General features: G+C 42.4%; 1 protein-coding gene across 5 annotated transcripts in view; it reads left to right on the top strand.

Moving 5' to 3' along the window:
* Positions 1-23980, top strand: part of slc12a5a (solute carrier family 12 member 5a) — a 225481-nt gene that overhangs the window by 73565 nt on the left and 127936 nt on the right. The window contains exon 1 of one of the 5 annotated variants that reach the window (XM_049591452.1): positions 17418-17954. The exons of 3 other annotated variants lie outside the window; for them this stretch is intronic. In XM_049591452.1, coding sequence (XP_049447409.1) covers positions 17900-17954 — 55 coding nt within the window. In that variant the 5' untranslated portion in view covers positions 17418-17899. Of the gene's footprint in view, positions 1-17417; positions 17955-23980 lie in introns of those variants that run through there. One more of the 5 variants, XM_049591462.1, reaches the window with a different exon arrangement.

Raw genomic sequence — 23980 nt, 5'->3', positions numbered from 1 at the left:
ATACAATACTATCACGATGTGCTGTGTTGCACATGATAACAGTGATGATACAATACATTATATCCTGACCGATAGAGGAGTTTTGAGGCTACCGATATTTATAAAGAGGGTTTATAAATCTTGTATTGATATATCAGCTTTAAACACCTAATATCAACATTTTTGATAATCATTCAATTTTCTTTTGAATTGTGACCAAAACACATGTCAGGACTCTGATGAACAAACAGTTTAAAGCAACACTGTCGTTATATTACAAGCAGTTACATACTGCAGTTTGGTGTTTCTGTACTTGTTGTTGCTTGTCTGCAACAAGTAAATATCAGCGTAAACATCAACAAGACTGATTTATATGTCTATGATAATTAACAACAGTTCTCTGACTAATGCAGTTTTGTGAAATGCATGATATTGGACCTAGTCTCTATATACAGACTCTATATTCAGTGAATGTAGAGTCTGTAGGCAAACCCCGGAGATCTTGCCTCTGGAAGAAGAGCGTAAGAGCCCTGGTTTCCGGTGCTAGGCTATTTGTAGTCCGCGTGATATTGATCAATCACGTTTGAGCCGGCTGCAGTTGTTGCCAGGTTAAACGGTCCGTGCGGTGAACTAACGAGGCCGAACATAATTGGCGTCACTGCAAACTCTGAATCCATCGCAATGGTTCAGCATATTTACTTATATATTAATGGAAGTCGGAAACGAAAATTCACCTCCTCCGCCCAAATCAAACTGGAATGCCAAAAAATCGGGGGTCTGCCCCCAGAGGCTGTATCGCTGTCTGCCGGAAGTCAGACGCCGAGTACAGCCGATGGGTTCCGAGATGTATTACACCAAACCTTTCAAATACAGCATCCTTTATTAACTTTATTAAGTTGAGCAAAAAAGAACAGCAAATAATGAATACTGAAGGTAAAATAGTCACAAGGGCTGGGTTTCATTCCAAAAAATATGATACCAGTACCAATACCAGTGCCCTTAAAGGCATACTGATACCAAAGGAGTATTCCCATTGAAATAATCCTTCCTTTATTTTATGCAGTTACTGTTTTTATACACCACAGGTGTGTAGTATTGCCATACTTTCAAACGTTTTGGTGCCCTCAGGATCCACTGAACTACCAACTCTGTCATAGTGCTGGACTTTACCACATCACACCACTGACTGTATGGGTTGTAGCGGCTGTGGTAGTGGCCCAATCACACATCATATTAAATCAAAATATGCTTGCATTGATTGGCTGCAAGGAAAATCATACAAATAGTCATTTTGTTTTCTAGATCTAGGTACAAAAAGGATCAAATGCAGGTATCATTTGACTCAAAGAGTTTCAGTACTACTTGTTAGGGGGTTATTCAGGTCGATAGGTATTGAGTAGGAGTCCATCAAATCTATTGATTCAGGGATCAACAATCCAATACTTCTGATGCAAGTGAAAAATTGGATACATATCATCATCTTTAATATATACCTTTCTTTTGAAATTCCCATGTTGCTGCCATCATTTTCGTCCAAGTGTTTTCCATTGTCAGCATGGGATTTCTCCAGGTACTCCAGCTTCCTCAAACAATGAGATTAGAATATAAATTCAGTGGAAATACTATCTGAACAACACAGAGATTTTCTCTGGCTGGGGCATTAAATGATTGATTAAACTCTCGTCAGTTATGGTAGCAACACTGCAGTAACATTTTGCTGTAATTCAGTCACTATCAAAAAACATTTCCAGGACACACCAGGTGTTTTAATCCCCTCCAATATGACAAAGTATGCTACACAAATTGACATGATTATCACCAAGATAATATGTTGATTAAAGGGATAGTTCAGATCTTTTGAAGTGAGTTTGTATGAGGTACTTATACAGAGTCAGTGTATTAAATACAGCAGATGGCGGTCAGCATGCCCCCAGTTTGGACAAGCAGGTAGGAGATGTACCTCCAAGGAAGCAGAGCAACATGCTGCTGTGAATGAGGTCAACAACAACAACAACAACATTAGCCACCTAAAATAAACAATTTAAGTGTACTAAGTGTAATTTAATTGCTGTATCTAGAATATATCAACCAGCTATTTCTGGGAACTGAAGCAGTTATATCGCTCCCTTTAAAACCAAACTACATTGAGAAAAAACAACATTTTAATTTGCTTTACACAGGAGCTGCTGGTCGACCGCTGCCTTGATCAGATACTTAATTTGTTTTATTGTATGACTTTGGTGTTTAAAAGGGTTCATTCGGATTTGCCAAAGTCACACAGTAACACAAATAGACAAACTGAATGAGGCAGCGGTAGACCAGCAGCTCCTGTGTTCAGCAATCTTAAATTACTGTTTTTCTCAACGGGGTCTGGTGCCTTTGACAAGAGTATAGCTCAGGAATGGAAGCTGGTAATAGCTTCTTGTAAGTGGCAAAGTATACCTGTGATAATATTCTCAATAAATCATACAGTTAAACTGATATGGAATATTTTTGGGGGCTAATATATGTTTTGCTGCTACCCCTGTCCACAATAGTACATTTCTTACCTTTCACAGTTGTACTCTTGCCTGCTTCTCCGAACCAGGGGCATGATGACTGACATCTGCTGTATGTAATACACTGACTATGGATAAGTACCATATGTAACCCCACTTTAAAATATCCAAACTTTCCTTTTAAAGGCTACTATGCTTAATGGCATCTTGCCCTTTTCCATTAAACGTGCTTGTACTTCACTGTACCCTACTCTGTCTAAGTTAAATTGCCATCAGCTCTATCAATCTGCTGCTTTTGCTTTCACCTGATTTCTTCAGCATTGAACGCAACAGTCCTCAACATGTGCACCCCTGTCTCCACCTACACACATTACATTTAACACACTCAGCATATAGAGAGAGTAGATGACCTTAGTATTTGTCAGTTGTTTGTTGTTTTTTTCTCAGAGAGGCAGCGGCTGCTGTTGAAGGATTAGGCGATTAGAAAGACAACACTCTGAGATTGGCCAGCAGGCCTCATCAGATAAAGCATGTTTAGAGCAAAACAAAAGCCTGGCTCTGCTGTGTCGGAACATCACCAGACCACTTTGATCTCCTCGCTCTTTCCTGCCGAGGCTACAAGAATCTCCTCTCACATCTTCAGATGTCTGTCTCGCAATCAAAGCCCTGTCAGATGTGGGGGCTCGTTTCTCAGGGCTGCCCCTGCTATTCTCAGATTAATTACTTGACAACCCCTCTGAGGGCCAAGAGGTTCTGCCAGCCCTGCAGGTTTCAACACAACAAATCTCTGACACCGTACACATGTACTAGTAAACTCTCTGCTCTGATGAACAATATATTATGTTGTTGCCCAATCAGCTCGAGCTAACGAGGACTGGGGACACATTTTGAGCGTTCATAAAAGTTTTACACAATTGAACTGATTTGATTTCTGCCCGCCTCGCTCCCATTGTCCCTCCATCACGTTTCCCACTCACATTCGTTAATGGCGGTCAGAGAACGTCCTTTCATATCGCAAAATCAAGCCTTTCACAAGGGACAAAGCTCTGATTAGATTTGTTTGTGAAGGACAAATTTAAAAAAAGCCGGCTGATTCAATAAAGAGAATTCACACAGTGGGCGTAAACTTGTTATTCAATTTGGCAGCACCAGGTAAACTGATGGACAGCAGTAGATGGAATCCACCCAGCCCGTCCTGAATAACATCCATTATCGTCCGCAGCCTACTGTAAATTACCTCTCGGGAGACCAGGGCTGAATTCAAACAGTTACTGTGTAATCTTCTCGAGCCCATCCTAACACAATTTCATACAAATAAACCGTTAACTGCATCCTTTAGTGTTTGTGCGTGCGTGTATGTATGTATTTGTCCTCAGGCTCGGTGTAGGAGGATATTAGGCAGTTCTTTGAGCAGAGCCTGATCAGATTTACAGCCGAGAGAGAGAATAAGACACATGGGAAATACAATCGAGCTGAACTCATCAGCAGAAGTGCTCGGGTATTGTGCTAACAAACTGCATTCTCAAATTGTTTCACCACAGCTCTGCAATAACACCCTCTGCACATCAGCCCCACTTTATGTTTATGGAAGTCATTTTAGTGTTTGCATATTTCATCCCCAAAATGGCTCAGACAGAAAACCAAGATGCATTATTTATCACAATCGCAGCTTCAATTAGATTCATTGCAGGCATCATCAAGTCAAGATTTGACTTACGAGGGTTATTTTGGGCTGATAAACACACGAAGCATGATCGTATAAATGTCCAAATCAACCCAGCGCTGTGTTCGTGCAAAGCAAACCTGTCGTCATTTTCGTGATCAAATTGGTGGCTCGGTTGTGTCTAATGCTGACTGAGCCTTTTCTGCCCAAGATTTTTTTTGACAGATCAAGAAGACTGTATTGCATTATTTAAGTGTAAGTGCCTCCTCTCACTCAAAATATTTTTTGATTTCAGACACTGAGGGAACTCAGAGAGAATATTACAGATGCTGTTTCACTGCAAAACTTTTGACACTCCTCTCGCCTCACACTTGGAGATGAGTCACTGAAAACACCTTTTAAAGCTTCCTGAGATTTTTTGTTTGTTTGTTTCCTGTTTTGTTTTGTCTTTTGTGTCCAGTTGAAGTTTTAACTCTGTGTCCAGGGCTTTATAGTATTTGTGGCTGTTAGATGCTGTGAAATGCTGCATGCCCTTGTCAACGTTTGGAGGTGCTCAGACAGACCATAATGATCTGGCAGGAGTCCAAGACACCACAGCATATGAGGAGACGAGGCTCTGCTACTGATGCTGTAGGTTGGAAGTGGTTGTGCTCTCGCTTTATCTCATCCTATAACAACCCAGACTCCTTGAGCAGCTCACTGGTGTGCAGTGAGAAAATGTGTAGCGGTTTAACGACCCTGTGTCCTACAGTGTGGTGCTGAAGAAAACCTGGAACTGGACCCACATGTATAAGATGAGATTTATTAAGAAAATGTTACCCTTTACATCTTCTAAGCGTCCTTGTATGTATATCAATCAGGTAGACTGGCTCTAGTACTCAGAAATGTGACACAACATAATGGTGTCAGAATAAAACAAACAAAAACAAATAAACATCAGGTGCATCACAGCGAGTAAAAATCATACAAATATCAATACCAAAAAAAAAGAAAGGGAGGAGTCTCTGTCTAACATAAGGGAGCAACTTTTGGACTTGTTGTCACTAGCTACCAGTGGAGACTCCCACAAATATTATTTCAAAGAAATATTTGGCACATAACCTCGGTGAAACTGCAACTTGTCATTTTTAAACTTCAGCTTTTGTACTGCTTAAACTAATGAGATATGTAAGGGGTTATTGCCCATCGAGGAGACAACTAATGGCCTCTCCGTCATCCATTAATTCCTGATTATGGACACCTTGAAGGGCATTATCCCGCTTATGCCATGGTCAATTACCATTGTCACCTGGCAAAGAAATAAAATTAATTACCATTCATCAATATTTTTGTTTGATAGAAATCCAAAGTTTTTCACAAGTCATGCCAAGCTCAAGTCAAGCCCTTAAGTGTTAACAGAGAAACTAAAACTAAAATTTCCATCCCAGATATTGGATATCATCGTGTACTGTACAGCATTCGTCAGATAAATGAACAGACAACCACAATAACACTGACAACAAGAACAACAGCACCAGAAAACCAAACAACAACAGCAGGGCTCTCTGCCATTATTCTAGACCTGTTCACCACATGTTAATACACCAATTCACTCATTCATTCATTTTCTGTAACCGCTTATCCTCTTGAGGGTCGCGGGGGGGCTGGAGCCTATCCCAGCTGACATTGGACGAGAGGCAGGGTACGCCCTGGCCAGGTCACCAGACTATCACAGGGCTGACACATTGAGACAGACAACCATTCACACTCACATTCACACCTACGGACAATTTAGAGTCACCAATTAACCTGCATGTCTTTGGACTGTGGGAGGAAGCTGGAGTACCCTGAGAAAACCCACGCTGACACGAGGAGGACATGCAGATTCCACACAGAGGGGCTCCCCACCCTGGGTTCTAATGAGGAACCCTCTTGCTGTGAGGTGACAATGCTAACCACTGCTCCACCATGCCACCATACCACATACATATATCATTACAGTGCTTTAGGTATCATAAAGTGTAGCGTCCTTACATAGAGAGGTTTGGCTTTTTTTCTTCACAGTTTGTTCAACAGTGCAGTCCTGGTAGGCCCAAAAGATCTGTGACCCTCTTTAGTAATCGCTCACCCTTTTCTCCCCACTCGGAATTCACATCATTGTCATGCAGTTTTGCTGCTGTCCAGCAGTCTAACTGGATATACTATCTTATTCGGTTTGCTTTTATTGTTTGCTGACAATAAAAAAATGCAGGCAGTAGAACAGACAGTTGAAATGCTCTACATAAAAGAGCAGTAGAAAGGACCAGTATATGTCTGTCCACTCTGAACTGTCTCACTTTACACATGAAATACAGATGCTGCAAACCTTTCTTATAATTCCATGTCAGTTTGGCATCTGTAATTGTTCCTACATATTTGTAGTTATCTACAACTTCAACAGCTTCCCCATTGATAGTGATTTGTAGGTGGGTGATGTTACGCGTCCCACAGCACAAGATGATTTCTTTTGTTTTCTTGCCATTCAAACGAAGAAATCCAGACCTACACCAACCAACAAACTGATCTGCCCACCTACAGTAGCTGGTTTAATCATCATCCTGAATCAGTACAGTGGAAACGTTGTTCACTACACCAGTAAATAGGAGGAACCTTAGATATGACTTGGCAACAGGAGATATTTCTAGTCTGCTCAGCTTATCAAACTCTTTGGCTCAGCTATGACACAGAAAGCTAATGCTGTGCTAGCAAGATTCAAAGTTGACAAACTGTAAATATAATTTGACAGTATGTTTAAAGGGCCAGTGTGTAATGTTTGGCATGGTTTATTATCAATCTGAATCTAAATCTGAATATTCTACCCATTAATATGTTTATACAAGTGTATGATCGCTATAAAATAAAATTCGTTTGGTTTTCGTAGCCTTATAATTATGCTTTTATAAATATATATACAGTAGAGGCCAAAAGTTTGGACACACCTTATCATTCAATTCTCACTGAAGGCATCAAAACTATGAATGAACACATGTGGAGTTATGTACTTAACAAAAAAAGGTGAAATAACTGAAAACATGTTTTATATTCTAGTTTCTTCAAAATAGCCACACTTTGCTCTGATTACTGCTTTGCACACTCTTGGCATTCTCTCGATGAGCTTCAAGAGGTAGTCACCTGAAATGGTTTTCCAACAGTCTTGAAGGAGTTCCCAGAGGTGTTTAGCACTTGTTGGCCCCTTTGCCTTCACTCTGCGGTCCAGCTCACCCCAAACCATCTCGACTGGGTTCAGGTCCGTTGAATGTGGAGGCAAGGTCATCTGCCGAAGCACTCCATCACTCTCCTTCTTGGTCAAATAGCCCTTACACAGCCTGGAGGTGTGTTTGGGGTCATTGTCCTGTTGAAAAATAAATGATCGTCCAACTAAACGCAAACCGGATGGGATGGCATGTCGCTGCAGGATGCTGTGGTAGCCATGCTGGTTCAGTGTGCCTTCAATTTTGAATAAATCCCCAACAGTGTCACCAGCAAAACACCCCACACCATCACACCTCCTCCTCCATGCTTCACAGTGGGAACCAGGCATGTGGAATCCATCCGTTCACCTTTTCTGCGTCTCACAAAGACACGGCGGTTCTCAAATTTGGACTCATCAGACCAAAGCACAGATTTCCACTGGTCTAATGTCCATTCCTTGTGTTTCTTGGCCCAAACAAATCTCTTCTGCTTGTTGCCTCTCCTTAGCAGTGGTTTCCTAGCAGCTATTTGACCATGAAGGCCTGATTCGCACAGTCTCCTCTTAACAGTTGTTCTAGAGATGGGTCTGCTGCTAGAACTCTGTGTGGCATTCATCTGGTCTCTGATCTGAGCTGCTGTTAACTTGCGATTTCTGAGGCTGGTGACTTGGATGAACTTATCCTCAGAAGCAGAGGTGACTCTTGGCCTTCCTTTCCTGGGTCGGTCCTCATGTGTGCCAGTTTCGTTGTAGCGCTTGATGGTTTTTGCGACTCCACTTGGGGACACATTTAAAGTTTTTGCAATTTTCCGGACTGACTGACCTTCATTTTTTAAAGTAATGATGGCCACTCGTTTTTCTTTAGTTAGCTGATTGGTTCTTGCCATAATATGAATTTTAACAGTTGTCCAATAGGGCTGTCGGCTGTGTATTAACCTGACTTCTGCACAACACATCTGATGGTCCCAACCCCATTGATAAAGCAAGAAATTCCACTAATTAACCCTGATAAGGCACACCTGTGAAGTGGAAACCATTTCAGGTGACTACCTCTTGAAGCTCATGGAGAGAATGCCAAGAGTGTGCAAAGCAGTAATCAGAGCAAAGGGTGGCTATTTTGAAGAAACTAGAATATAAAACATGTTTTCAGTTATTTCACCTTTTTTTGTTAAGTACATAACTCCACATGTGTTCATTCATAGTTTTGATGCCTTCAGTGAGAATCTACAATGTAAATAGTCATGAAAATAAAGAAAACGCATTGAATGAGAAGGTGTGTCCAAACTTTTGGCCTGTACTGTATATAGCAAGGGCCTTGCTTTAGAGAGATCGCCATCTTGCGCCGCCATGTATGTATGGCAGACCGAGTGGACAATCCAGCCAGCCAGAGAACGCGTTTCGCGTGTATAAATAAACCAACGAAGACAGTGGAAGGAAGAAAGAAGGAGGAGGAAACAGCAGAGAGTGTTAGTAGTTCGTTGATAGAGAGTAGTGAAAAGTTTTTTTAGTTACAAAGTTTGCGAATGGACCACACTTACCACGAAACAGGAGAGAATGAACCCGAACCGTCATCTGTGAGGAAAAGAAGACGTAACTTCACTCCTTGTGATGCATGCTCTGCGGCGCTTTTCCTCCTGGTGATATACTGTATCTCCCCAAAGATGGTAGCAGTAGCACCGAATCCCATTCTGTGCATTCAGCCTCTCTTCTCGCCCGCTCAGCATCAAACACATGGAGTTCCTCATCTGTATGCTCCGGCTCAAACAGGTATGGCTCTGGGTCTGTGTCCGCTACAAGAAACTCTTCAAAATCGCATTCAAAGTCGTCCATTGCAGCTACTATAGTCTGGAGATATTGCTAGGCTAAATAAGCAGCTGAGCACTGTTTACAGGCTACGCTGTCAGTCAGTGTGCGGGCTGGAGATTGAGCAGAGAGGGGAGGGGGGTCCCCACTAAGTATGGTAAACGAATATGTGTGTAAAGTTATGAAGTGTGTCTGTTACGCTAGAAGAGTCAGAGTTTGGGATGGAGTGGAGTGTTACCAGAGTTTCTGGAGTGCTCAAATAAACGGCTTTTTCCCGAACGCTCCTCTGGTCTCCTGCTCGTGAGGGATTCATTACAATATCGTAACGTGGCTTAGATTTCTAAATAAATATTCACCTCGTCGCTAGATAGACCTACTCCTGAAAAACTCGTGCGCAAGGCTTTTTGTCCCGACCCGACGGAAGGGGTAAGCGAGTGAGCCCTGCAATCTAGAATTTGACCACTGATGTCACTGTTTTCAACCCATTTTACACACTGGCCCTTTAACAACAAGTTTAGTGGAAGGCATGTTTGTTGTGGGCACAAATTCTGCCCAATATATCTTGAAGTGGAAAGGAAATTTATAACTAAACCAGTTAAAATTGCTAATTATGTAATAATTATTGTCATGATGAATCCGTTTTTTACGTCTGGAACCTCCCGTCTACATTAGGCTTAAGATGTGCACTCAGTTTTTAGGACTTGGCTCAGATTCTGGACTCACTCCGTGAGGAATCTGATCCCATTTGATGCTGCGGTGGGAACCTCTTGCGACCGCATGCCTTTGCTGACATAGGTTTCGAGCCACGGACCTTCCGCATGGAAGACGAGTGCTCTAACCACTACGCTGGGGAGGCCATGATAAGGTCATGATAAGGTTTACAATATCAGAAGCAATTTGAACCACACAAGTAATAGTACCTCCATAAAACTAATTAAGGACTTCATAATAAAGACTAAGATGTCTGAATTTAAAATTGAAAAAGTGAGTTTTTTACAGATGTTGAATGTCTGCTTAAGAAATGCAAGGTTAGAAGAAGTCAGATTCCTGAAATTGTTGCTAATTTAAGTGCTGCTTCTGTCTGACATTTTATTAATTTGAGTATTGAAAAATCTATTTGTCCACAAGGATGAAAGATAAAGATTATTCCACTCACTAAGAATTCGGCTAACAAATGATACGCTATTTTTAACTTTTAACTTTTTAATGCGGCCAGAAGTAGCGTGTCAAATCGCGAATGGGATGCGAGAGGGCTGCTGATGTGAAATAGTGTCCGAACGTTCAGAGTGTATTTGCAGCTTGTGTGTTACAGTCTCCATCCTGTGTGTGCGGGATATAAATTGTAAATGGAGGCTTTGACTGGGTCACTGTTGCTATGGTTACTCATTTTAGATATAGGCTGATTCTATGTAGCCAGTACATTAATTTAGAATAGTGAACAGACAGTCTCACTGGTACTACTTAGAAGGTGTCCTATATCAGGAAGTAAAGGACACTCTGCAGCCGGTCAGAATTGAGTGTTCATGAAGACCACAGTGCAGTTTTGGACAGAGTCAGGCCATCTGTTCCCCCCGTTTCCAGTGTTTAGGTTAAGCTAAGCTAACTGGCTGCTGGGTGCTAGATTCTTATTCACCACACAGACACGAGATGGGTATCAACCTTCTCATTGAACTCTCGGTAAGAAAGCAAATAAGCATTTCCCAAAATTGCGAACTGTTCCTTTAAATATAAAGAATCTTTTGTATTTTACATACAGTACTATGGCAAGTAAGATTTAGTGGAGGGTTCATTCTGGTGTAGCGCTTATCAGATGCATTGTCTAATGCACCATTGCACACAAAATGCTTCTCATTGCTTCACTGAGTCACTTAAAGAACTTACAATTTTTGCTAAAAGTCCTACATGGGTTCCTCCCTCTTTTCCTTGCTTTACATCCACTTCCTTCTTGTATCTCTTGAAGTCCACTGCCCTCTCCTCCACCGCTGCCCCCTTTTAATGACACAAGGTCACAAGAGGTCAGCAAGCCCTGCTTGGAAACATAATTGAATTTCTTTTGACCGTGGCCTGTCATCATTGAAAGTATTTGGAGTGCGTGGACTTCCTTAGTAGGGTCTTGGAAAAGAGCTGATTGGGTCAATATGACCTTAGCATGGCACCATTTAGTAAAACATTACTCAACAGAGATCGCCTGCTTTCCGTCTCCTGTTCAGAGCCGCGGCTCTAAGTTCATGACATTTAAATGAGCCCGCAATCGAAGCCCTTGAACATGTAAATTTAGCCTTTCTGTTTCGAAAACCCCTTTGAAAACTGTTCTCTCAAAGGTGATTAATTGGTAGGAGCACTCCTCTGAGGAAAACGTGACATATAGACGGAATTGCACACAAGTATGTTCACACATGAATGCCGGCTCACACGCATGTAATCAGGCACAGATAACGAGCACAACTTCAGGAAGTGTTTGACTCATGCATCTGCATTTAGTTGTCAATACCACCCCTCGACTTCCCTCTGTCTGTCTGTGTGTCTTCATCACACACACTGTCGAACCCACAACCTAGTAGCTGCACCATTTTTATTTTTACCAGCCCTCGCTTTTGACTACAACGCCCCTAGGCTCTGGTGCATGCAGCCATGCACATTTACACTCTCTCTCACACATGCAGGCACTCAGAAGACAGGATCCAGTTTCACTGTAGTGTTACTGCACATGCATCCACTATCGTAGTAGTTTCTACTGCCTCTACTTCCCATACTGTAGCTGAAGAGTTGCTTTTGGCAGTGTGTGAGTGTTGTAAGGGTTTGGGCTAATCCAATAACAGGGCCCTGTTTGTAGACAAGACACTGTTAAGTTGTCAGCAAGCCATGCTGCTTAAGAAATAAGAAGGCCTTCAGATGCACGAGTGAGTCAGCAGTACACGCGCAGAATAGTGCCCACAGAAAATTTGAATTGCATTCATTAGAGGCTTGAATTGAACTGAATGAGGGAAACAAAACAACTGAAATGAATTTTAGTATTTGAATCTGTCTCCAGGAACCTTCAGTGTACAAGTTATGAGTGAAATTGACCTTTATATGCAGCACAAGAACATCGTCTTGTTCCTCTGATGGATGAATTTCCGTCTTTTGATTGTTGATTGTTTAAGCTAGCCACATTCACCTCACACCCACCTGGGTGAGTCCGTTTCTGTTTGTGAATCCCTGGATGGGAAACAAAATTTGAAATGGCACTGAGTGTTTAAGTTTTACCTCAAACTATTGTAGCTTTACATAACTTTCTAACAACATTTTCTAACGTTGTTTTTCAGAGACAACTTTTATAGGCATTCCCTATAACTCCATCTAGTCTTATCAATAGATTTAGTTTGATTTTGAAAAGTGTAACCGAGCCTTCTGTTTGTTGGGAAACAGCTGCTGTGCCAGCAGGTCCCTCTGCTCCAGTGCACTCAGCGTTTGTCTGCCGTCCTCCTCATACATCCTTCCTCGTCACTGCCTTGAAGCACAATATATTCTTGTCACCCAACACATAAACATATGAATAGTACAAAAACTGCTTTATTGTTAAATCATATCAACACATTTTGGGTCCCTTTTGTAACCCTACAGATGTGTTATTGTTTTAGGCATTTCTAGAAGTCTCACCTTCCGAGAATATAAAGGGTGAATGGCAGGTCCTTTTTTAAACATCCAGGACACTGGTGTAAAAATGGTGGTGACTGGCAGATGAATGCAGTACACCACTTTCTGGAAATGGTGAGCAGACATCCTCAAGTAAATGTCTTTGCCATCATCCGCCTGACAGGTACATGTTCTCACCTGTCCTTTGTTCTATTTAGGTGATGTATCGACCACCTTCTCCCTGTCCTCTCCTTTCTTCTTCTTCTTCTTCTTCTCCACAAACCTCAGCACAGGGGCCAATTTAACAGCTGATCTTATCACAGATGTTTTATTCAATGCTCCGGCGTTATATGATGTTGTCGTAAGTGAGGTATTGAGTTACGTGGGTGGCATGCAGCAGCCGCACAAGTATTTTTGATTTAGAAAATTCATGCACAGTGTCATAAAGGAGCCTTATTTCAAGGTCAGTGTTGTCAAACAAGACGTTACATTGCTCAACAATGTAAAACAAGAAATTACTCATATTTATAGTTGGCTCTTTGCCTGCCTTGTTTCCCCCTTTATCAAAATATTGCAGAGATTTGGCAGTGCGTTAGCTAACGTCAGCCAGTTAAGTTTTCATTTCATCCAGCCCACTCGCACGGAACGGTGGTATAAATATGTGAGTTCAGAGTTTGTGCCAGGTTTGGTGTCCAGGCTGTGACATTTAAACCAGCTCAGAGAGGGATTTGTAGTGATGATAACCTCACTCCACCTCTCTCTGGAGGACATTTTAGTCTACAGGTGGATGCTGGAGTGGATTTGGGCTGATTAGATGCTCTGTTTAAGCAGCTGCAGTGATGATGCAGTGTTGTGGTGAAGCAGCAGCAGCACTAGTGGATTGACCTGTGCATTGAGAGATTAAATAGATCACCTGATTTGTGTTGGATATGTTTTACAGAGAGTAAAGTATGAGACATGTGAGTGTGTTTTAGCACTGTCTGTCATAACTGTGTGGAAGATTTGCTCAATTTATTACAGATTACATGGCATTTTATCATTTGTTCCACATGACAGTGGGATTTTATAGTTGAATACGGAGGACGTGAACTTGCCGATTGATAAAGCTAAAAATTGTGGACTCTGCATGTCGTTATTATTAAACACTGTATTTACTGGACATAAACCAATTGTCAGACCTAAATATTGGCACTGTTTGACACACTAGCCAGCCATGCTAACAATTAAAACACAGCGGGAGCATCAGTTCCAGAACAGGGGAAAAATGTAATTTTGGGTTAACATGATGGTGCAGATCTATCTTGCCTAATTAATTGTTTATTTTTATGTAGCATGGACCACTGCCACATACCACAGCATTTATAGCCAAAGCTAGTTTGTAATGTTCATCCCGAGATGGACCTTTATATGAATACCCGAAACACAGAGTAATCATTAAACTGGGTCGTCGTCCTGTTATGCAGTTTAACAGAAGCTCGGTATCCTCAGGATGAAATTAAGTTAACCATTTACTAGCCCTCCATCCATCTGAATGACAGCAGTAATGACCGCAGTCACTGCGGGGTCAGTGACAAGCTGACAGCGGCTGCTGCAGGGCAGGACTCTCATTTATAGTAAACGTCTAGTATGGATCAGTGCTGCATCCACATACATCAGTCAGTGTTTTAAAGCAGAAATGCCTGAAATGGAGAGCTTTACCAGGATGGTGGGTACAGGACCGTTAGAGTTCAGTGTGTGAGGCACATCCATGGTGTGTACAAAGTACCCATTATTACAGTAAGTAATGCACTTGTGTTGTTAGTAATGCGCATGTCCTGTTTTGTCCAAAGTTGTTTACCTCCTTGTAATTTAAAAACAAGAAAAATCTTCCTGTGTAACCAGTAAACCAGTAGATATGTACATTTATAGCAACATTATGCAACTTTTTTTTTTTTTTTTTTTTTACCTAAAAACCCCCCAAAAACTACAACATCACCTCGACATGTTATAGGGAGAATGGTGCCTCATTCATCCCCAAATGCACCCAAATGCTTGTTGCTACACTGTGTAACTTTTGGGGAGCAGGTGGGATATCCTTGGAGAGATGTGTTAACACTTTATGGCACTAGCTAGTTTGGTTGTTTGGCATAAAGAAGCTAGCTTGGTATCCTCAAATTGGCCATCGTAGCAGAGGCAAAGAGACCAATACGAACGTTGACAGAGAAAGCAAATTAGAGGAAAGGAGAGTGACAGAGCTAAAGGCCTGACAAGAGTAAACTAACAAACTAATGCTAAAATAAGGGTTGCAAACTGTGTATGACATTATTGTCCTGACTCAAGCTGGAGGGATCTGTCTTATAGCTAACGGGAGAACAATGACAGTCTCACAGCAGAGTGTGTATCCCTGCCAGTGTTTTGAAAGATTGTGAGGCAGTTTGTAACTGTATCAGTGTCATCCCTGTCTCACAGAGTTTTGTGGCTTTTTCTGGATGCCAGAAGTCACATTCAAACTATGTATATATGCTAAAACATTGGCTGTACTTCAGCAAAACTAAAAGTTTCTGTTGTTGTTACATACATTCAGTGAAACTATGCAGAGACATATATATGTTAAATCCTGTAATATACTCTACCCTGTCTGTCGACTAGGGCTGGGCAATTAATTGAAACCGACATTTCGAACTGCTAACCGTTTTTTTTTCGCAATCTATTATACCTTCCCCACTGTGTTTGTATTCATGTAGTGTCCCCTTAAAGACCTACGACTGCGTGTCTAGTCATGTGACTCCACCCTATCCAGTCCGCGACCTGGAAGCAACATGGAGGAGAACTCAAACACGGAGCCAACTGAGCAACATGAGCAGCTTGTACAAAGAGAAATGCCGTGTCCGTCGTTGGGACACATTTTGGCTTTCGTGAAGAGGACACCAAACAAAAAGAAATCAATTGTAAACACTGTGGAAAACCGTTTCAGCGACCAAAGGTAATACCACCAATCTGTTTAAGCACTTGAAGCACAATCATGTTACCGAATTTGATCAGTGCATGGCTCAAAAAAGCATCCGGCAACAAGTGCCTCCACAAAGCAGCTCTCAATAACACAAGCATTTACAGAGGCTACACAATATTCAAAATATTGAAATATTCAATAAATAAAACAAAATAATCGTTCAGTAATCGTAATTGAGATAAATTGTTTAATTAATCATGATGTTGATTTGAGGTCACATCGCCCAGCCCTACTGTCGATACTGCTCTTTGACTTTTGACGTCCTGTTCACAGGTTTCAAATCCCTCAGCTTGTCAACAAATGTAAAGTCAGGTGTTGGAATGCCATCTTTGTGTTAGCTGTGAGATGGATCACTTGAGCTGACGTCAGGACAAAATCCAAAATCGCAAAGTATCTGTTCTTGCATAATGGTAACCATAACCAATCTGATTAGTTGCATGACATGATGCAAGTATAATCCACATTAAGTAATGACAAGCAGGTTATTCAGGACACAATGCCCTGTGGATATTTTTATTAAATTTGCGCATGTGTTCTGTTGTTACCAACAAACTGCTGGCTATGGTGCGAGTACTAATGAACAAAGAAAGAGTAATGTATCTGTACACACAGCTCAGTAGGGTAAATTTATCGCCAGGCGTCAAGGTATTGGTTCTTTGTCAAGGTAATTGTACCTTGACAAAACCAGTTTTGTTTGAGACATTGGTAATAAATTTATCCACTGGAGCCGAGCGTGCGGTTATATTTTTCCTCCTTCCCTTTTTGTTGAAATCTATTCTGTGCATCAGCGCTACCATGACTAAAACCAAGATTAATTGCTTTCATATCTCTGGTGTGGGATCACAACCACTGGGACACACAGAAACACACACATGCAGAGTGTCTTCATACTACACGCTTTTTTTTTTCTTTTTTTTTTGCACACGGTACACAGTGTACCAGATCAAAATGAATCTGCATGCTTCAAAATGAGACCGGCCTAATTGACAGCAAGGCTTCAGTGCTGTATGCCGACGCCATGCAGCACCTCGGTTGGAACCAAACATCTCTGCGCTCTGAAGGGTTGGATTAAGAGAGGAAATGTCAGAGATAAAGAACCATGCTCTGTTTAGTTAGCTGCATATAAACACAGAGCAGAGAGGCAGGTGTGTGTTTGCATCTGTGCATTCACTATATACATATTGTGTTGCTGACAGAGTGTGTCTTTCCATGTGTGTGCATCAAAGTACACGGCTCTCCATGTTTATCCTAAATGCATACAGATGATGCTGATAGGGCTTGTTCATCGCTTGAAGGAAACAGAGGCTGTATTTGCATCTGACATTAAAGTAGGGAGCAAGCGCGGCGGCTTATTACAAAGCTGACAGGAGAAAAAGCCGATGCATAATACACCTCTGTGGACAGAGAACATCAGAGCGGCGAGGCTAGTGCCTGCTCTCTCTTTAACAGCGTCAATTCCACTTCCCCAATCACCTCTCTGTCTGACAGCTTCGATGAGCAGGGGGGAGGCAGAGAGGGAGGGGAGGAAGAGATATAGAAGAAATCACAGTACTGCTTGAATATGTAATCAGTTTGGCAACTACAGTGACTGAGCAACATCATCTGAGCAGGGGAGAGTGGTTTTTTTTTTTGTATCTATGAGTGGGAGAGATCGAGATCAGGAGTGAGAAAGGCAAAAAAAAAAATAGAGAGAAGGAAAGAGGGAAAGAGGGAAGGAGGGAGAGAGCAAGTGTGCCGCTTTGAGGCGTTCCATCATCCACCAAACTCCTGCAGCTTCCCTCTTCCCTCCTCCTCCTCCTCCTCCTCCTCCTGGAGAGAGAGAGAGCAACAGAGAGAGGGAGCAACAGAGAGAGAGCGAGAGAGTCACGCTTACAAGCCAGCGGAGAAGAGACGTCAAGAGGAGGATCTACAGAGGGAGGAAAAAAAAATCCCTCTCTCTCTCTCTTCTGCTGCCTCTCTTCGAGCATCCTACGGGCAGCGAGGAGCGAAGAGGAGCGAGGAGGATCCGGCTGGCATATTTTCTACGCTGCTTCCCCGCGATTTCTGTGGCCGAATCACAGTGGGTGGAGCGCAGGGAGAGCCGCCGAGAGCTCGATCGGTGACACCGCTCCGCAGCAGAAGAAGAGTACTGTAGAGGAGCCGGGATGCTTAACAACCTGACCGACACAGAGGAGGGGGACGGGGGAGCGCAAAGCCAGGGTGAGTGATGGGATGTGTCATGCAGTCACACACACACACACACACACACACACACGAGCAGATATGCATAAACAGGGACGTTCATATAGCGATGCAAGACACATAGATACAGTGCATCTGCCCACGCCAACATGTAGACGGAGAGTTAATATATGTACCACAGGCAAAGCACGCAACATGCACATATTCGGGCTCACACTGATGGGAATGAGCAGTCATTGGTAGAGGAAGTGTGTGTGTGTGTGTGTGCGTGTGTGAATGTGCGTGTGAGTGTTACAGCACTGTACGGTGGTCGGCCTGCTTGCCTTCTCTGCTGCTGCTCTTACTGCAAGGCTGTTGTGACAGGAATAGTAATGGGCTCACTCCATACGATGGATGGTGAGTGTGAGGGCATTACAGCATTGTTCAGCACATACACACACACACACACACACACACACATACAATCAAACATGCATACATGCTTACATGCACAATACATAACGTTTTCTGCTGCAGCTGTCCAAAGGTTCATTCATTCTTCATGGCAAACGTAAATGCTCCCGCCACATATGGCACTCTGTGGACAGGCGGTATGGGTATTTGAACACACACATACACACACCAGCACACACACACAACCACTCACAATTACAGATACCAAGCCACCATCACTGCTAATCCCATCGCCCCCAGCTGTCAAAATCAGCCCTCCATCCAATCCCCAGCGCTCAGCCCAGTCCTCACACTCTGCAGGCTTTCTGGAGAGAACCTGTGGGTTGCTGGTTTGTGCAGAGCTGTGTTTGTGAGTGCTCTCATACCAGCTGTTCACCAAAGAGCACATACCTGCTCAGGCCCAGATGGGAAATTGAACCTATTCCTCTAAGTGCTAATGCGACTGCACATTTCGGAACAGTCATGAATGCAGTTGGAGTCCCAGGTAACTTTGGTTTGGCTGCCATTTTTTAAACCCATCAGCTCAGTGGAACTGAGGATAACGCTGCAGAAGCTGCACACTGGCAGGATTTCTTGTGCCTCTCTGCTATATGTTGAGGATTCTTATAGCGATGCACACATCCCTCTCTCTCAAGGCCCCCCTCTCTCCTTCACTGCCTTCTTTTATTTTTTTTCTCCTTTTGCTCTCTACATTCGTCTCAGCTTTTTTCCAACTCTTTCATGTCTCCCCTCCTGCGTTACAGTACAAATCTCCCCGTTGTTGTCAGGACTCTCAGGGATGCACCGGAGAGACAGGTTGCGGATGAGAGAACAGTCACTATGCTGCTTCTCCTACCTGTGAGGGCTTAATGATAAAAATAGACTAGCGCTGGGAACATGAATATTTAACTTAATGCGGGCATCTCTTTTTTTCTTTTTTTTTTCCTTTCTTTTTGGGGGGGGTTACAGTGGTGTGCTAAGAGCACGGACAGCAGTTGTAAGAGGTTGGGGACAGGGTTGAAGCATGACCCTGTTTATAAGTGCAGCGAATTGGAACCATCAAGGGCAGGCGAGTGAGCGTGGCATAAGGCCACATAACGGCGCATGCAGAAGTGTTAAGCTAACAAGATTACTTGAGCGTCGCTGTCTCTGTGTGTGCTCCTAGCTTCCAGCACTGTCTGATTTACATGTAGGTGTAAGCCGTGTGTGTGTGTGTGTGTGTGTGTGTGTGTGTGTGTGTGTGTGCGCGCAGAATGGAGTTTGAAAGTTGGCACGTGTGTTCATACATGTGTGAGAAGTGTGTGAGGCTGTAGCTCATGGCCTCTACTGCTAATATAGATGTCTTTTACCTGTCTGCTGGGGAATAATGTATAGATATAAACATAACCAACAATTATTTAGCAATGTAGATTATTTTCTCGAGTAATCAGTTAGTTGTCAGTGTTTCCCTAAGCCCAACATGACGTCCTCAAATGTCTTGTTTTGTCCACAACCCAAAGACATTCAGTTTACTGTCACAGCGGAGGAAAGAAACCAGAAAATCAGGGAATTTTCACTTATTTTCTTCTTCAAAAAAAATCTCAAACCAAGTAATAGATTATCAAATTAGTTGGTGTTTAATCTAATAATTGTTGCAGCTTTCATGCATGTAATGTGCATTAAATTGTAATGTGCCAGTTTCCCTCCTCTGACACATCTCTCTCTGCTTCTCAGCTTGTGTCAGTCTCTCCCTCTCTCTGTCTCTTTGTCACTCTGCAGTAGCAGCATCTCTCAGGATAGGACCTCATTCACACACACACACACACACACACACACACACACACACACACACACACACACACACACACACACACACACACACACACATCCATCCTCCCCTCATCCCTTTCATCTGAATCACATCCCTGCTAAGCTAGCTGGGCAACAACCTGAATAACTCTGTTTAGTCATCAGTACTATGCAGGGCAGCTCCTGATAGGGAGGGCTTTCCGCCTCTTTACAGTAGGAATGTCAGAGGCTGTCGCTGTCCGCTCTCCCCCTGGTGCTGAAAGCAACCCCCCCCCGTCTCCCTCGCCTGACTCCAGTAGTATGTACATCCAGGAGCTCAGGGCTGCCTAGCGCTGTCCAAGGTGCTGATTTATAGCCTTCATTACACGGCTGGGTCACAGCCCGGGAGAGGACAGCAAAGAGAGTTACACACAGCGTCAGGGTGGAGATGTTTGTGTATGTGTGTGTGTTTGTGTGTTTGCACTGCACACTTTTTTATGAGAATGCAAAGATGAAAGGCATAATTCTCAGGGAAATTAAAAAAAAAATAAAGGTTGTAAGAGAAGAAGTGGATGCAGGTTGAGTCAAGGCCAGATTTACATATTCATAAGTTGTCATGTTGCTCTCCCACAGTATTGTTAATTATCTGCAGATTTTTTTCCCTTTGGAGCAAGTGGGGCGTCAGCGGTGCAAGGAAGTGGGAAGTGCAATCACGAGTTGAAGGGAAGGTGAAGTGTTAGTGATCTATTTGAAGCACAGAAGGAGTTTAATGGCAGAGCTTGTCCTGTTTTTTAGGCACAAGAGGGGAGGCAGGTTCTGTCTGAGAGGTGCAGTGATGCAGGGTGATGGACAACTACAGTCAAGAGTTGTTTCCTTGGCAGGTGGAGAATGATGGATGCCTTCATTTTTTTGCATCTCACATTGAGTTGAGAGAGTCATGGTTTATTTCTTGCTTCCAAAAAGTGTAGAGGATTATTTTACGTATTGTAACAAATCTCCCACGTCTACTGATCATGTCATCATTACAATGATAAGCCACAGTGTAAACAGTGTTTGCAGGGACAGTCGGAGCACTCATGTTTATGGTGCAGCAGTAACAGGAGCTGCTCTGGGTTCTTGTTAGCAAGCAGAAGTGATTTCATGCTACTTCTCCAAATGTTTGTCGCTGTCTGTAGTTTTTCATTTACGTATTCAGCCGCTCATTAGCGTGTCAGTTCAGTTTATTCGCTCCAGTTTAATGAGTGAGTAGTTTTGTTACGTGTGCATAATTGAATATCGCTTATGAGTTCTGCCTGGACAGGCTTCGGCTCAGCAGGTCAGCTGACTGCTGATAGCCGGCTCGCTCCACACAGATCACACACTGGAGGTTTATTTAGGAAACATTTCAAACTTTATTGCCTCTGTTAGATAGGGTACATTTTATTGATCCCAGGCTGGTAAAGTGAGCAGCAGCAGTATAAGTACAAGAGCACGACATAGCATAGAGAAGTAACAAAACCAAAATATCTACATGGAGCATGAAACAACTAAAAGAAATCTTGAGACAAAAATACTTACATATGGTATAAACAAGGAGACATGGAAGTTGCAATTAAAAGTTAAAGTTGTAATTTATAAGATTTCAGTCCTGGTTAAGTGTATATGGTGACACCTGTTACTGTGGTAACAACAAGTGCTCATAAGATGGCTACTTTGCCAGAAATACAACAGATAAGCAACTTTAGATCTTTACAGTGCAGCCAAACAAACTCAGAAGTCAGTCAATAGTAATTGTAGCCCCGATTTATATTTGTGTTGCACACATAGCGAGCAGTTTCCAACAGCAGAGCACAGCAAAGCAATTGAACTGATAGTGTTGTCACAATACTGGAATGTCTAACTTAGACGTCTTGAAAAATATCAAAATATCAATATATGATACCACCAGGGACACATTGACATAAGGGCAAAATAATTGAAAATTTGTCTTTAAAGATAAATAAAACAAACCTATAAAATGACACCAACAACATGTTCTGCTTTGTTAGTGGCAGAGAACAGCAGAATGACTGTAGTAAACATTGACTATAAGAGAGCGAGAAAGCGCAGCTGGTGATGGTGCAAAAATGAGTATTGAAACCATTTCAAATATTCAGTATTGATTGTATGGATAAATCAATGTTTTCGACAGCAGTAATAGCTGAGTATTTGAAAGTGTGAAGCCTGCAGCTCTTCATCTGACTGCTCACTATTGCTGTTCCATTACTCCGTACAATATTTAAAACTGATCTGCTGACAAAAAACTCAATGGGAAAACCAAAATCATCAACGCACTGTTGATGAACTATCACAGTCAGGATTGGTAACAAATACACTGCATTTTCTGTGACTGATTCATAATAAAAGCCACCCTGTGTTTGGCTAGTTGCAACAGCAGCAACAGTAGGAAATGTCCCGTTTGCATCAGCAGTTACTCAACACAGCTCTGATGTGAGCAATAAAAAACGAGGCTGATATCAGTGAGATAAAATTACCATTGTCTTTGAAGGGAACTTGAATACCACACGGGCCACTAACAATGAAGAACAACATTTATGTCTAGGATGTAAATATACTGAATGGCTTTTGCTGACAAAATCAAAACACAGGTTGTGAGTTCATGAGAATCTTGAGGATTATAACTCTAAATACAAAAAATGCACTTGGAGGCTTGACTGGTTGTGATTTGATGGTTCTTACTTTGCTGCTTTTTATTAACTTCAACGTCACCTGCCATCGGATTTATGTCTGATCAGTATTCACCCACTGGGAGCTTTACATTGCTTGTTTATGTAATTATGACTGGATTTCGTACAGGAGGAAGCAACCTGAAGGCCTCAGTGCTACTGTACTGCAGGTACATGTAAAGAAGGGTAAAATCTGTGATGTGCATTTTGCCGAACCAAACTCAATTTTGAGATTTTATAGGTCTAACCATGCTAGTAGCTACCACTCCATTCACTCATCTAGAGCTGCAACAATTGACAAATATCCACAAAGTATTCTGATAGGTGCTTAACTGTTTGAGTCACATATTCTGGTTTAATTAAGTAAACTGAACACCTTTGGGTTTTGGCCTGTTGGCAACGAGCAACTTGAGCAACAACAAGAAATTTGAATCCATCTCGTTGGGCTCTACAAAATAATGAGGCATTTTCGGTGTTGTCAGACATTTCATAGACCAAGTGATTTGCAGATTAATCAAGAAAATAGACTGCAGATTATTTGAGAATGAAAATAATCATAATCATTCATGCGTCCATCCATCCATCCCTCCATCCTACCCCTCTCTCCAGCCAGTCCGTACTCTTGGTCAGGCCCGTGAATAGGGTTGTAATGATGTTTTAGTTATGGCTGACTGCATAATACTGCAAAATGCTCCCTGGGGCCCTCTCCGAGGGAGGCAGTTGTTGTGCATGCTCAATGTCATTATTCTCTGTCTACCCGCTCTGCGACTTATCTACTGTGAATGGAGAGAGAGAGGGTAGAAATGCACTGTAAGTGAGAGAGATTGCTGGCTAATACAGAACCACAGGCACTTGTTACTTGGGAAGGTAGCTCTCTGGCTGCACACACACACACACACAAAAAATGCATTTTCAGTAGCTTAGCGCTAAAGTGTATCATCTCCACATGAGTAGACAGACACATAGGCCTGTTGTAGCCTGCAGTATAGCGCCGTATAGGTCAAGCTCAATACTTTATTGCTGTGTCAACCAAGTAAATTGCGTCGCAGGACAACGCTGTATGCTGCATTCCTCATAAGACACATCAGTGTGGTGCTTATTGTGCAAAAATACCATCCAATTTAGAATAAGAAGTTAGAG

The sequence above is a fragment of the Epinephelus fuscoguttatus genome, linkage group LG1, assembly GCF_011397635.1.
Source record: "Epinephelus fuscoguttatus linkage group LG1, E.fuscoguttatus.final_Chr_v1".
Taxonomy (NCBI): Eukaryota; Metazoa; Chordata; class Actinopteri; order Perciformes; family Serranidae; genus Epinephelus; species Epinephelus fuscoguttatus.
This window is presented reverse-complemented; position numbering and strand designations above follow the sequence as displayed.